This window comes from Arvicanthis niloticus, chromosome 5, assembly GCF_011762505.2.
Source record: "Arvicanthis niloticus isolate mArvNil1 chromosome 5, mArvNil1.pat.X, whole genome shotgun sequence".
Classification (NCBI taxonomy): domain Eukaryota; kingdom Metazoa; phylum Chordata; class Mammalia; order Rodentia; family Muridae; genus Arvicanthis; species Arvicanthis niloticus.
In genome coordinates, this window is record NC_047662.1 from 56,037,184 (window position 1) to 56,049,840 (window position 12,657).

At 38.3% G+C, this 12,657-nt stretch overlaps 1 protein-coding gene across 2 annotated transcripts in view; it reads right to left on the bottom strand.

The window, feature by feature from the left end:
- Tek (TEK receptor tyrosine kinase) overlaps positions 1 to 12,657 on the bottom strand; it is a 117,087-nt gene that overhangs the window by 28,130 nt on the left and 76,300 nt on the right. For both annotated transcript variants that reach the window (XM_034503307.2, XM_034503306.3), the window contains exon 12: positions 8,384 to 8,671. In XM_034503307.2, the coding sequence (XP_034359198.1) occupies positions 8,384 to 8,671 (288 nt within the window). The remainder of the gene's footprint in view (positions 1 to 8,383; positions 8,672 to 12,657) is intronic.

Genomic DNA, 12,657 nt, shown 5'->3' on the forward strand with positions numbered 1-12,657 from the left:
CATCACATAATAATCAAAGCATCAAATATACAAAACAAAGAGAAGATACTAAAAGCAGTAAGGGGAAAAAGCAAAGTAACATATAAAGGCAGACCTATAAGAATTACACCACATTTCTCACCAGAGACTATAAAAGCCAGAAGATCCTGGACTGATATTATACAGACCTTAAGAGATCACAAATGCCAGCCCAGACTACTATTCCCAGCAAAACTCTCAATCACTATTGATGAAGAAACCAAGATATTCCATGACAAAACCAAATTTACACAATTTATCTTCCCACAAATCCAGCATTTCAAAGAATAATGGATGGAAAACTCTAACACAAGGAGGGAAACTACAACCAAGAAAAAGCAAGAAAGTAGTCTTCCAACAACCCCCAGAGAAGATAGCTACACAAACATAATTCCACCTTTAATAACAAAAATAACAGGAAGCAACAATCATTTTTTCCTTAATATCTCTTAATATCAATGGACTCAATTCACCAATAAAAAGACACAGACTATCAGACTGGATACATAGACAGGACCCAACATTCTGCTGTATACAGGAAACGCACCTCTCTGACAAAGACAGACACTACCTCAGAGTAAAAGGTTGGAAAACAATCTTCCAAGGAAATGGTCCCAAGAAACAAGCTGGAGTAGCAATTCTAATATCAAATAAAATCGTTTTCCAACCACAAGTAATCAAAAAAGTTAGGGAAAAGTAGTGGTTTTGTTGGGTCAGGGAGGATTAGCTAGGATTTATTGTATAGCCATAACCTATTGGTAGAAATATGTATAATTATTATCAAGATGAATTTATAATTTCTTAAATGGTACAAAATTTACTTTGATTTCAAATTTAAGGTTTTCATTGGTACGAGCTTCTTATTGATATAAAGGTGAGATGAATATTGATACTCTCATGGGCATTGTGCCTATGTAACACATTTAGGAATACAAGGACTAGACCCAGTGCTTCTTTAACTTTTTTAACTGATTTGATATGGTTAGCCTGTGAGTTAAGGGACTATAGCAAATTTGTGGCTTTGAGTTTATTGTTAGGGTGTTTTCTTTATTTTATTTAGAAATAGCTGAGAGGAGTTAAGAGACAACAGTCTAGATTACCTTACATGGATAGTTGGTTTTCAAAACGTCAGAAGTCCATGGAATTGATGTTACAAACATTTCTATATTAATATTCATTTTGATTAGAGACCTGTCTGCTCCTGACAGCTTCCTGTCTTGGATTCTAAGAGGAAATTGAGCATCTTTGGAGTTACTCCAGCTGTGGGGAGACAGCCACTAGGCAAAAATTGCCTCTTTCCATCTACAGACAAATGATCGTCCAGAAAAGGACACACTTGCAGAATAGTCGACTGATTATATCTGCCTAGACAGAGTAATCAGACCTTAATAATTCTGCAGTACTAAGGTCTGTCAGATGATTCTGGGCCAGAAGGCTGAAGATTTGATGCTCCAATGTTCTGTAGTATAGGGACTGGCCAGGTGTTCAGAGGTCTCTATAAATTGGCTAAGTTTTAGAAGCTATGCTTTGTGCTTCCCATAATTTCAGTTAATTCAGTCATTCTGGATTTCTGATGGGGTTAAAAACCTATAGTCTCATAGCCAATCCTGGCTATTTACTTTGAGAGAAAAGATTTGAGTGGATGGTTTTCAGCTGACATTCACTCTAAAGCCTAGAAAAAAGCCAGGTTCAGAACTAAGTGTTTTAGTTAGGAGAGATGACAGAGGTTCTGGTTAGTCAACAAAATGATAGACTGGGTATTAGGACTATCTTGTACCTCACTGGTACAAATAGGCATAATTATGCTCGAATTGTATTTTGAGAGAAAGTTTTATTTTAACAGGAAGGGTGATATGTAGGAGGAGATAAGGGGGAAGGAGTACCAAGAGGAAGAGAAGGAGTAAGGAGAGGAGAAGAATAAAGAGAGGAAAAGCTAGGTGATGAGAGAGAGATAGAGAGAGAAAGAAAGGGTGGGGCATGGAGGCAGATGTTCACGTGTCTCCACCAGTCAAAGATAGTTGATATATCTAGGTTGGGTATTGGGTTACACTTCTGATTGAGCATTACCAAACTTACAAAACCTTTGATTAACATTTTTAAAAAAATTGTATAAAAGCAAAAAGGAAAAGGGAGCATGGGATAGGGGTTTTCTAGGGAGGGGAAATGGGAAAAGGGGATGGCATCTGAAATGTAAATAAAATATCCAATAAAAATAATATTAAAAAATAAAATAAATGCATAAAACATAAAAATAAAAATAAATAAAAAGAATAGACATGATAATGTTTTATGTGGTAGCTAAATAAATAAATAAACAAATAAAAGATGACAACATAAATGTTAAAAAGAAATTGATAAATGGCATAGTAACGACTCCTGGGTAAAACAGTGGATTGGAAGCTGCCTCTGTGTGGTGTGATAATGTAAAGACTCAGGATAAAAGAGAAGAGGTATTTCAAGCTTGATTGCTTTTTTAAAATTAACTTTTGTACATTCTTCTGATTATGTTTTTATAGTTTTAATTATTAAACAAACTCTTTTTCACTTTCCTTTTTACCCTTTGTGCTCCCTCCTTTACTTTTAGTGATGTTTGACTGTCTGATTCCTAAGAGCATTCATGCTTTCATTATTGCTTTCATTCTTACTTTTGTCTAACTTTGTTTATGAAATTTTCATTATTGGGAAGTCTTTCAATTAAGAGTATTTGTTTATGTATGTGTGTATGTATGTGGATACACAAGACTGTGTGTATAGGTATGTATAAAGGCCAGCGGTTGACATCTGGTGTCTTCCTCAATCACCCTATACCTTAGTTTTTGAGATGGAATCACCCACCAGTGAAGTCAAGGGATCCTTGTCTCTCTGCTTTCCCATTGTTGGAATTATAAATGTAACCCACCACACACAGCTTTTACTGGAAGCTGGATCTCTGAACTCACATTTCCACAAAATCACCTATTAAATGTGCCATCTCTTACTCCCCCAAAAAATGTATATATCTTGTTCTTTCTGTGTTGCCTTCATAACAGGTTTTTGTGTTCTTCTGTGTCCCTCATTTACTTAACTCTGCTTTTCTACTTTTCCTTTTCACTGGCCCCTCCCTTTATATATCATTCACTTGCCATCTCTACATTTACACTAATTAATTTTTTACTATGTAGCACATTCTTAGTGTTTTTATTCAATTTTCTGTCCTATGGTAACTGACTGTCTATGAGATGGTATATGACTAGCCTTTAGTTGACCTGAGGTGCACATATACACCCTGTTCAGTTTAGCACTGCTGCTGTTACAAGCGGTTGGCTTTCTCTTTTGTTAGGATTACTGCTTACTGGAAGAATTCCAAGTAAAACTAGAAGAGGCATCCCAACCAATAGACAAGTAGAATGAAGGGGAAAGCACAAGAAACCTGAAAGAGAAAGGGATTATATAATTAATAATCTTCTAGCAAAGAAAAGCCCAAGACCAGACACACTCAACACTGAATTCTACCAACAAATTCACAAAGAGCTGACTTTAATGCTACTCAGATTGTTTACTAAAATATAAAAGGAAAGAACATAACAAACTCCTTCTACAAAGCTGATATTATCATAATATTTAAAATAGGTAACACACACAAACTATACACAAATTTCTCTGAGGAATTTAAATGCAAAAAAAATCACAATAAAATATTCTCAGACTAAATCCAAGAACATATTAGTAAGATGCACTATGACAAGATGGTTTCATTCTAGGGATACAAGAATTGCTCAAAATATATTACTAAGTGTAAAACAGTACACAAATAGACTTAAGAACAGAAATTGCTTGATCATCTCAAAAAAGACGTTTGACACCTTCTTAATCAAAGCCCTAAAAGAGTGGGAAAATAAGGGACACATCTTAACATAATAAAGACTATACACAACGAACCCATAAGCAACATTATATTAAGTGGGCAAATGCTGAATTTTTTTCTCTAAAATTAGTAATGAGGTAAGCATATTCACTCACTCCACTCTTAAATACTTTAAGTCTCAGTAAAATAAGTATAGAAATATAAATAGGAATGTCAAATCAAATTATCTCCATTTGTAGTTAGCACAATCTTCTACTTAAAGATTCCAAAAAAAAAAAAAAAAAAAAAAAAAAAAAAAAAAAAAAAAAAAAAAAGAGAGATCTGGTAAGCTTTCAAGCAAGTAGCAAGATATAAAATAAACATAGAAAAATAAGCAAGTTTAGGACTGGGATGTAGTTCGTTTGGTAGAGAGCTCACCTAGCATGAAGCCCTGTGTTCCATCCCAAGCAGAGCGTACATTGGGTGTGATGGTGCATGCCTGTATTCCAGAACTCAGCTCAGGAGGTGGAGGCAGAAGGATCAGAAGTACAAAGTCCTCTTTCAGCTTTACAGTAAGCTCAAGGCCAGCCTGAAATGCATGAAACTCTGTCTCAAAACAACAACAAAACTTTTTATTTTCTATTTACTAATAGTGAACTCACCAAGAAAAAAAATCCTATGAGTGGTAGCTTTAAATAAATAGTTGGGAATAAACCAAGAGGTGAAATGCCTCTACAATGAAAACTTTAAAACACCAAAGGAAGAAGTTGAAGTCACCACAAAATCGAAAGACCTCCATGCTCATAGGTTGGCAGTGTGAAAACTGCTATATTGCACAAAGCAGTTTACAGACACAACACAGTTCTTATTTTTAAAGTCTAATAACATTGATCATAGAACTAAAGAAAAAATCCATACATTTATGTGAAAGCACAAAAGACCACAAAGAGCCAGAGCACCATAGTAACAGAAATAGCAGGCCACTGGCAATGAAAACAGTCAAATGGATTAATTAACTATAACAGAAAACTCAGAAATAAGCCCCCATAACTACATCCACCTAATTTTAACAAAGTTATAAAACACACACTAGAGAAAAGACAGCCTCTTCAAAAAATGATGCTAAGAACATGAGGTATCCAGATGTAGAAGTAAGAAGCTAGCTAGATTCCTGTCTCACCCTGTTCAAAAATCAGTTCTAAATGGATTAAGGACCATGTGAGGCCTGAAACTCTCAACCTGCAAAGCAGGGAAATGCTTCAAGGTATAGACACAGGCAAGGGATTTTTTAAAAGGACACTAATAGCATAGAAAGTCAATCTAAAAATTCACACACACACACACACACACACACACACACACAGATTGCATGAAATTTAAAAGCTTCTGCACAGTGAAGGAAATAATCACCAGGATGAAGACGCAGCTTAAGAAATGGGAGAAAATCTTTGCTAGTTACACATCTGACACATCTGACAGTTGATTAATGTCCACGTCTGTAAAGAATTAAAAACATTAAGCATTAAAAACCCTCAAATGCCTAATCAGGAAGAAGGCTAATGAACCTGATCAGGAAACCTCAAAGACCCAATCAGTAAGGAGGTTCACGAAATCAGCAGACATTTCTCAAAAGAATAAATTCAAATGGCCAGCGAATTTTTGAAAAGATGTTCAGCATTTCTAGCCATCTGGGAAATGCAGATAAAAGCTGTGTTGAGATTATACCTCACCCCAGATAGCAGAATGACTGCTATCAGGAAAACAAATGGCAAGTTCTGTGGGAATATGGAGAAAGTGATTCTTACCCCACGGGAGCTGGAGCACAAACCTGTGCAACTATGGAAATCAGGATGGTGGTTGCAAACCAGAATCTCAATTAGAACTGTCATCTAAGCTGGGTGTTGTGATTCAGTCCCATAAGTCCATCACTCAGGAGGCTGGGACAAGAGGATCATCATTGGTTTTAGGACAAACTGGGCTAAGGAGTGGTTTCAAGACAGTTTGAGGTCCAGAGTGGGCCTCTGCCATACACAAAAGCAAAAAGAAAAAGAGTAGAAAAAATAACTACCATGTAATACAGCTATGTCAGTCGTCATAAGGCATCAATCTGCACACTACGTTTATGGCTGTGTTACTCACAATAGCCTAGATTCGTCAGCAGACGAATGGTTAAAGAACTAATAAGGTAGGTAGCTATGAAGAAGGACAAAATTCACTTTTGGGAAGGCGGATGAGTCAGATATGATCAGACTGACAAATACTTCCGTTTTTTTCATATACAGTATCTAGGTTTCCACATGAACATATATGTATGCATGCATATACGACATGAAATGAGAAGGGTAACAACATGGGAAGGAAGGAAGCTAGCAAGAGTAGATGCATGCGGAGGAGGGACAGAGTCCTGGAGTGATAGGAACAAATATAAGCAAGGAACAATGATATATATGCATGCGGATGTCGTAATAAAATCCACTATTTTTGTATGCTATCTAAAGTAATCTATATGAAGTGAAGAGTGAATCTGTAAGAGTGAAGAGATGGCTTAGTAGTTAAGAGCACTGGTTAGTTCTCTGGAAGTTCTGCATTTAATTTCCAGTGTCCACATGAAATCTAACAACTGTGGTAGCTCCAGTCCAAATCCCAATGCCCTCTTTGGCCTCCACAGGCACTGCGTACATGTGGTACATAGACATAAACGTAGGCAAAATGCCCAAACATATAAACTAAAAATAAACAACATCTCAAAACTTTAAACAAAAATAAATCCAAAACAATGTCGTATTTATAAGACTTTTAGATAAAATTTTTATAAATATGACATATTAGAATTTTATACAAAAGTTTAAAATACATGGTAGATATAAATTAAAGATATAAATCATGCTTATTCAGAAAAGGAGATATATATGTATATATATGTATATATATATATATATATATAGAGAGAGAGAGAGAGAGTTCTGACTTCATACTTCTATACTAAAATGAATGGAAAGACTCATAATAAACACAATATTGTCTGGAGACAGAAGAAAAGAAACAGAATGTGGATAACAGTCATGGACAATTTTAATGCATCTCTGTGTGTGTGTTGTTGTTGTTGTTAAAAGCAGATATTACAAAGTATAATAGTTGGTCATTCTCAGGGTTATGTTAGTCCTTACATTATTCTATAGCTTAACTCTCACACAATTACATATATATATGTATATATATATATATATATATATATATGTGTGTGTGTGTGTGTGTGTGTGTGTGTGTGTGTGTTCACAGATATACAGATACAAAAGTGTATGTGCGTGTGTATGTATATATATATATATGTATATATGTGTATATGTGTATATCTGTATATATGTATATATGCATATATGTATACATATACATAAATATATGCAATATGAATGATTTTTTTGGTGTTGGTTTATTTTTTTTCAACTTGGCATAAGCTAGATTTACCTGAGAGGAAGGAACCATAGTTCAGGAAATGCTGGCCTACAGGCAAGCCTGTGGAGCAGTTTCTTAATTAGCTTTGATTTAGGAAGGCCCATTCTATTGTGGGTGGGGTCACACCTGAGCACTTGAGGTGTGTAAGAAAGCAGGCTGTACCACTATTCCTTGGCCTCTGCTTCAGTTCCTGCCTGGAATTCCTGCCTTGGCTTTCCTCAGTGGACTATAACATGGGTTATGTCAGCCAAATAAACCCTTTCCTCCCTAGTTGCTTTTGGTCATGGTGTTTTAGCACCACAATAGAAACTCTAACTGTGACAACAGTGAGATTCCCCCAAACACTGGCAAAACAGTTCAGATTTCCATGAGCCACTGGTATAAGAAAGTATTCCTGAGGGACTCCTATATGTACTGAGCAGAGAGAAGCAGCTGCAGCAGACAGCCTTGTCTTTGGTGTTTGTGGGGACCATGTGGCAGGTAGTGTGTCCAAAAACGTATCTCTAGCTTGTCATTCCATGGCTTCAGATTGCAAAGACATAGTCCTCGTTCGATGAGGCAACTTAGATTCACTGACCAAGACAGGGGAGTTTCAGTGAACTCTGAAGTTTCAACTAACCAATCTAAATCTAGAAAAATTTAGACTACAGAACATTTTTAAAGAAAAGAGGTTCTTATTGCTCTCATAAATAGTAACTCTGAATATGAAAAATTTCCAAAGCAGATTTTTTTTTTGTTTATAAGATTGGGGAAGACTCATCCATCATCAACCAGCACCTATTGTAGGTATATAATAACAATAATCCTTAAAAACTATCCTATAACAGTTTAAGCCCTAACAAACTTTATTATTCCTACTGATATTCTTGTTATTAATAAATAAGTCCATAGCAAGAATGGACAAATTTTAGCATAGTCTTGCCCAAATCCCAGTGGGCCCTTCCCATATAATACTGCAGGACATTAAGATGATTGCGTGGACACTGACTAGCCTCTAGTCACATAATGAACTGTCCTTATAACATCTAAGGACTTGAATGGAAGTTGTGGACAAATGTGGGTGAGGTCGTGGCAGCATGAGTTACTTACTGTCACTAAGAGTCCAGGCCCTGAGTTCTTCACTCCACTCCCCCTGGGCCTTGGTGTTGACTCTAGCTCGGACAGTGTACTGCTCCCTGGGGAGTAAGTTGTTCAGTAACACTGAGGTCAGGTTCCCAGGCACTTTGATGTTCTGCTGATCACTTTTTGTTTGCAGGGACCGCCTCTCAACTTCCACATAAAATTCATCTTCTGAGCTTGCAAATATCGGTTGCCAAGTCAAATTTAGAGCTGTCTGGCTTTTTGGCAGAAGACTGAGACCTCTTGGAGGAGGGAGTCCTAGGAATGACCAGAAGATGGTTATTGTCATATTGGACAGAAGTAACGACAGCTCCAGGCAGCAGCTGCACAGAATGATCTTGACTTTTAGAATAACATAAAGCACTCACAAGCTAAAACAACAACAACAACAACAACCCATAAGCAAACAGCCACAATACTTCCCCTGATACGTCCCCTAATAACAAAACAGTAAATCTTCAAAGTAATTTTTATATATACCCTGGGGAGTTTTAATATAGGAATACAACCTCCTTGAGGCAACATGAGTAAATTTTTTCAAGAGCTTTTAAAAATGTCTATATTTTTTGGCCTTAACACCTGACTACAAAGAATTTATGCTAAGAAAAGACATTCCAAAGGAAGATGAAGATATCTGTGCATGGAGACATTCCTTACAGCACCATTTATAATAGTAAATGACTAGAGGCGGGCAAGTCTTCATTCTTTCATGAAATTATAGAGCCGTCACAAGGATTACCATAACAAATAAGAAGGGCAGGAGCTCGATAAACATGTTTATAGTATTGTGGGTAAAAACTCTAATGGAAACTTACTAAAAGCAAGTTGGAAACAATTGGAAAAGGAAAGCAGAGGGATTGATGGAAAGGAGCACAGTGGACCTCTTTTCAATACCATTTTAAGAAAGACACTTTCAGGCTTTAAATGTCAGCAAGGAGAGTTTCAGATATCACAGCTGCTATGGTAAGGGGCCAGCCCTACCTCCATTTGGGCCACACTGCATTATCAGCTAGAAACATATGTTGTCTGGCCATGGTTACTCAGGCACCTGGAGTGTCAGAGAAATTGCCAAAAAAATGATATGGGTTTTTAAAATTAGAGAGACAGGAGCATCTCACTCCTACTTTGTAATCTGGGCAATTTGTAATTTGTAAAGTCCACCTGTAAAATGGCACAACCAGACTCATCTTCCAGACACAGAAGAACAAACAAGATAATGGGTTGAGAGGGCTTGGGAAGTCTTAGGAACTCTGCCAATATTTGTTCTCTTTCTCCTTTTCTTCCCCAGCCCATGTCAACGAACAAAGGAAGAATATGTCTATTTTATTAATTGCAATTAATGACAGTCATTGATTTATAAGTTCCAGATAGAAAGGCCTTTCAAAGCATGGGAAAACAGCCTTCCTTCCTGACCTCAGGATGGTGGCATTATTGCCACTAGGGGCGAAACTGATTTGCAGAGTGTGAGAACATTCTAGATCATGACAGTGCTTTACAAATGGTGGTCATAGTCTACAAACAGTGCACGTGTGGTATGAGAATCTTACGTGCAATGAGGTCTAATCGGACCTATGTTTAAAGAAAAAAACCTCCAACACTTTAGAGTATGACAGAAAAAAATTGAAAAACACTTTAAATTCTTAGCTGGAGGGGGAAAAGGTCCTATAAGCCTAACCACCTAGATCTAATTATAAACCAATGAGGACGAGCAGTTGGGCAACCATGTGCTTGGCATTGTGTTAAAGGTCTTCTTGGCTCTGTCGCTATAATCTAGGAAAATGCAGTAACCTGAGGTCTACTTCTTTTGCCAGCCTCTAGAGTTTGAATCCCAGCATAAGCCATCCATGGTAGATATGCAGACAGTTTATAAAGAGAACACAGGTGAGCATCAGAAAACACTTGTAAAATTCCTCACTCTTTGCTCTGGGTAGCTGGAGGAACTTCAAATGCAGCCATTTTTACTTTAGCCTCCCTTTCAGGACATTAAAATGGAAACTTAACAGTTCTTTAGAAAGTCGATTGGATCGTGTTTTGCTGGGGTAAACACATGAAGGAACGTTTTGTTAAAGTGATCACAGATGTGCAAGGCTAAGGCAGACAGACTTGTGTTTCACTGAAGCAGACACAGGAGAAAGGATGTTCTGCTAAGGCAAGCACATGAAAGGACATGTAATGAAAGATTCTTTGCTAACAACAGACATGTATTGGTCTACCTTGCATTGCATAGTTGAGCTGCATTTGTCGGAACTCCAAAGAGAGAAAAAGCACCAAAAAAGCTCTGGTGGTATACTGCAGTTTCTTGCCACTTCCGAGGGCTGATAGGATGTTTGTGCTGAGGCAAGATCCACGCTGAGGCAAGGCACGTGGAGGACATGTGACATTTGGAAGATATAAATAGGACTCCAAAAGCCAGGTGTGGTGGACCATGCCTTTAATCCCAGCACCTGGGAGGCACCAGCCGGGAGATTTCTGAGTTCAAGGAGCCTGACCAATACAGATGCAGATACTTGCAGCCAACCATCCAACTGAATACTGGGACCCCAATGGAGGAGTTAGGGGAGGGATTGAAGGAGCTGAAGGGGTTTGCAACCCCATAGGAAGAACAATATCAGCCAACCAGCCACCCACCCCAAGAGCTCCCAATGACTACACCACTAACCAAAGAGTACACATGGAGGGACCCATGGCTCCATCTGCATATGTAGCAGAGGTTGGCCTTATCTAGTATCAGTGGGAAGAGAGGCCCTTGGTCCTGTGAAGGCTTAATGCCTCAGCATAGGGGAATGAACCAGGAGTGGGTGGGTGCATGGGTGGGGTAGAACTCTCATGGAAGCAGCTAGGAGAGAGCATGGGATAGGGGGGTTGGTGAAGGCAAAACTGGGAAGGAGGATAACATTTGAAATGTAAATAAATAAAATAAACAATATAAATAAATAAATAAATAAATAAATAAAACTCCATGAAGTGATGGAGAGAGCTTGGCTTGCTGGTACAGCAAGCTGTGCAACACTTGTGGGTCTGATCTTCACTTCCCTGAGAGAGGCATAACCAAGACTTCTGATGTTCCTTCTAGTCCCTACTGCTGACTCAAGCTGAAGTTGAGGCCTGGCTGTCTCTGCTGTCACCGCTGTTGCTAATCTGACTCTACTGGACTGCTGGTGTATCTGTGAGGTGTTTTCAAGTGGATCAAGCTGCTGCAGCCTGCTCACCTATGAACTGAACTGCTGATTTCCAGACAACACAGACAGGAATTGCTCCAAAGAATGTTTCTAAACAGGTCCACTTCCCCAGTATCCTTTCTTTTCCACTACCTCTGGTGGGTGTTGGGCTACAAAGGAGATTAAAGTGTTTAAGAACCATCATTAAAAATAAAGTTTGAAAAAAATTAAAATTACAGGGTATATAGTGACCCTTCACCCAGCTTTGGCTTTTCTTTTCTCTGCAAATGAGCTCAAAATATGTTCTCTTCCTACCTTCCCTGGCCTGCATGGCCTTCCCACCTCAATGAAAACATAAACAGTACAAATGCCAGATGAATTAAAAAAGCAAGCATCAGCAAAATTCAATTGGTGGGAAAGGAGGACTTCAAGAATTCCCTTTCCACCGACCCCTGGAGGACTTTGAAATATTCCAAAAGGCCTCTAACTGCATCCTGGCTGGAATGTATTCTGAGGACTGATGGCAGTGCTTCTGGTCTGTGGAGTGTTTTATGTTCTGGCCATGAATAATTTCCATGTGAGTCAGACTGTGACCTTCCTCTTTTGATCTGATACTGACCTATAGGAGAATTAACTGCCACTTGCCTCTGAGTGCAGGGTAAGGACATAGCAGGTACCACTTGCTCTCAGATCAGAGAAACTTTTATTCTCTCTGTGGAGTTTATGTTAATTTTTTATTGGGATAGCTTGCCATTTCTTACTGTGACCCTAGAAGTGATTAGAGAGTTTACAGAGACATGGAGGTCAGAGTCTGCATGAAGTATAGACAGTGGAGAGTATTATGAAAGTGTGAGATGGCAGGAACCTTGGGAATCCTGGGACTGTACAAACAAAGCAGGGTATGGGGAGCAGGGGAGAGAGGGTGAGAGCTGTACTACAAACCCCATCGTTAGAAAGGCCCAAGAGAGCCACTAAGATAAAGGATCTAGGGACCAAACAACCAAAGCTCAAGAGATATAACTTAGCTGCCAGGCATTGGTACTCTAAGCCCTGGGCAAAGAACTTCTCTCCCTTAAGGGCCTAGAG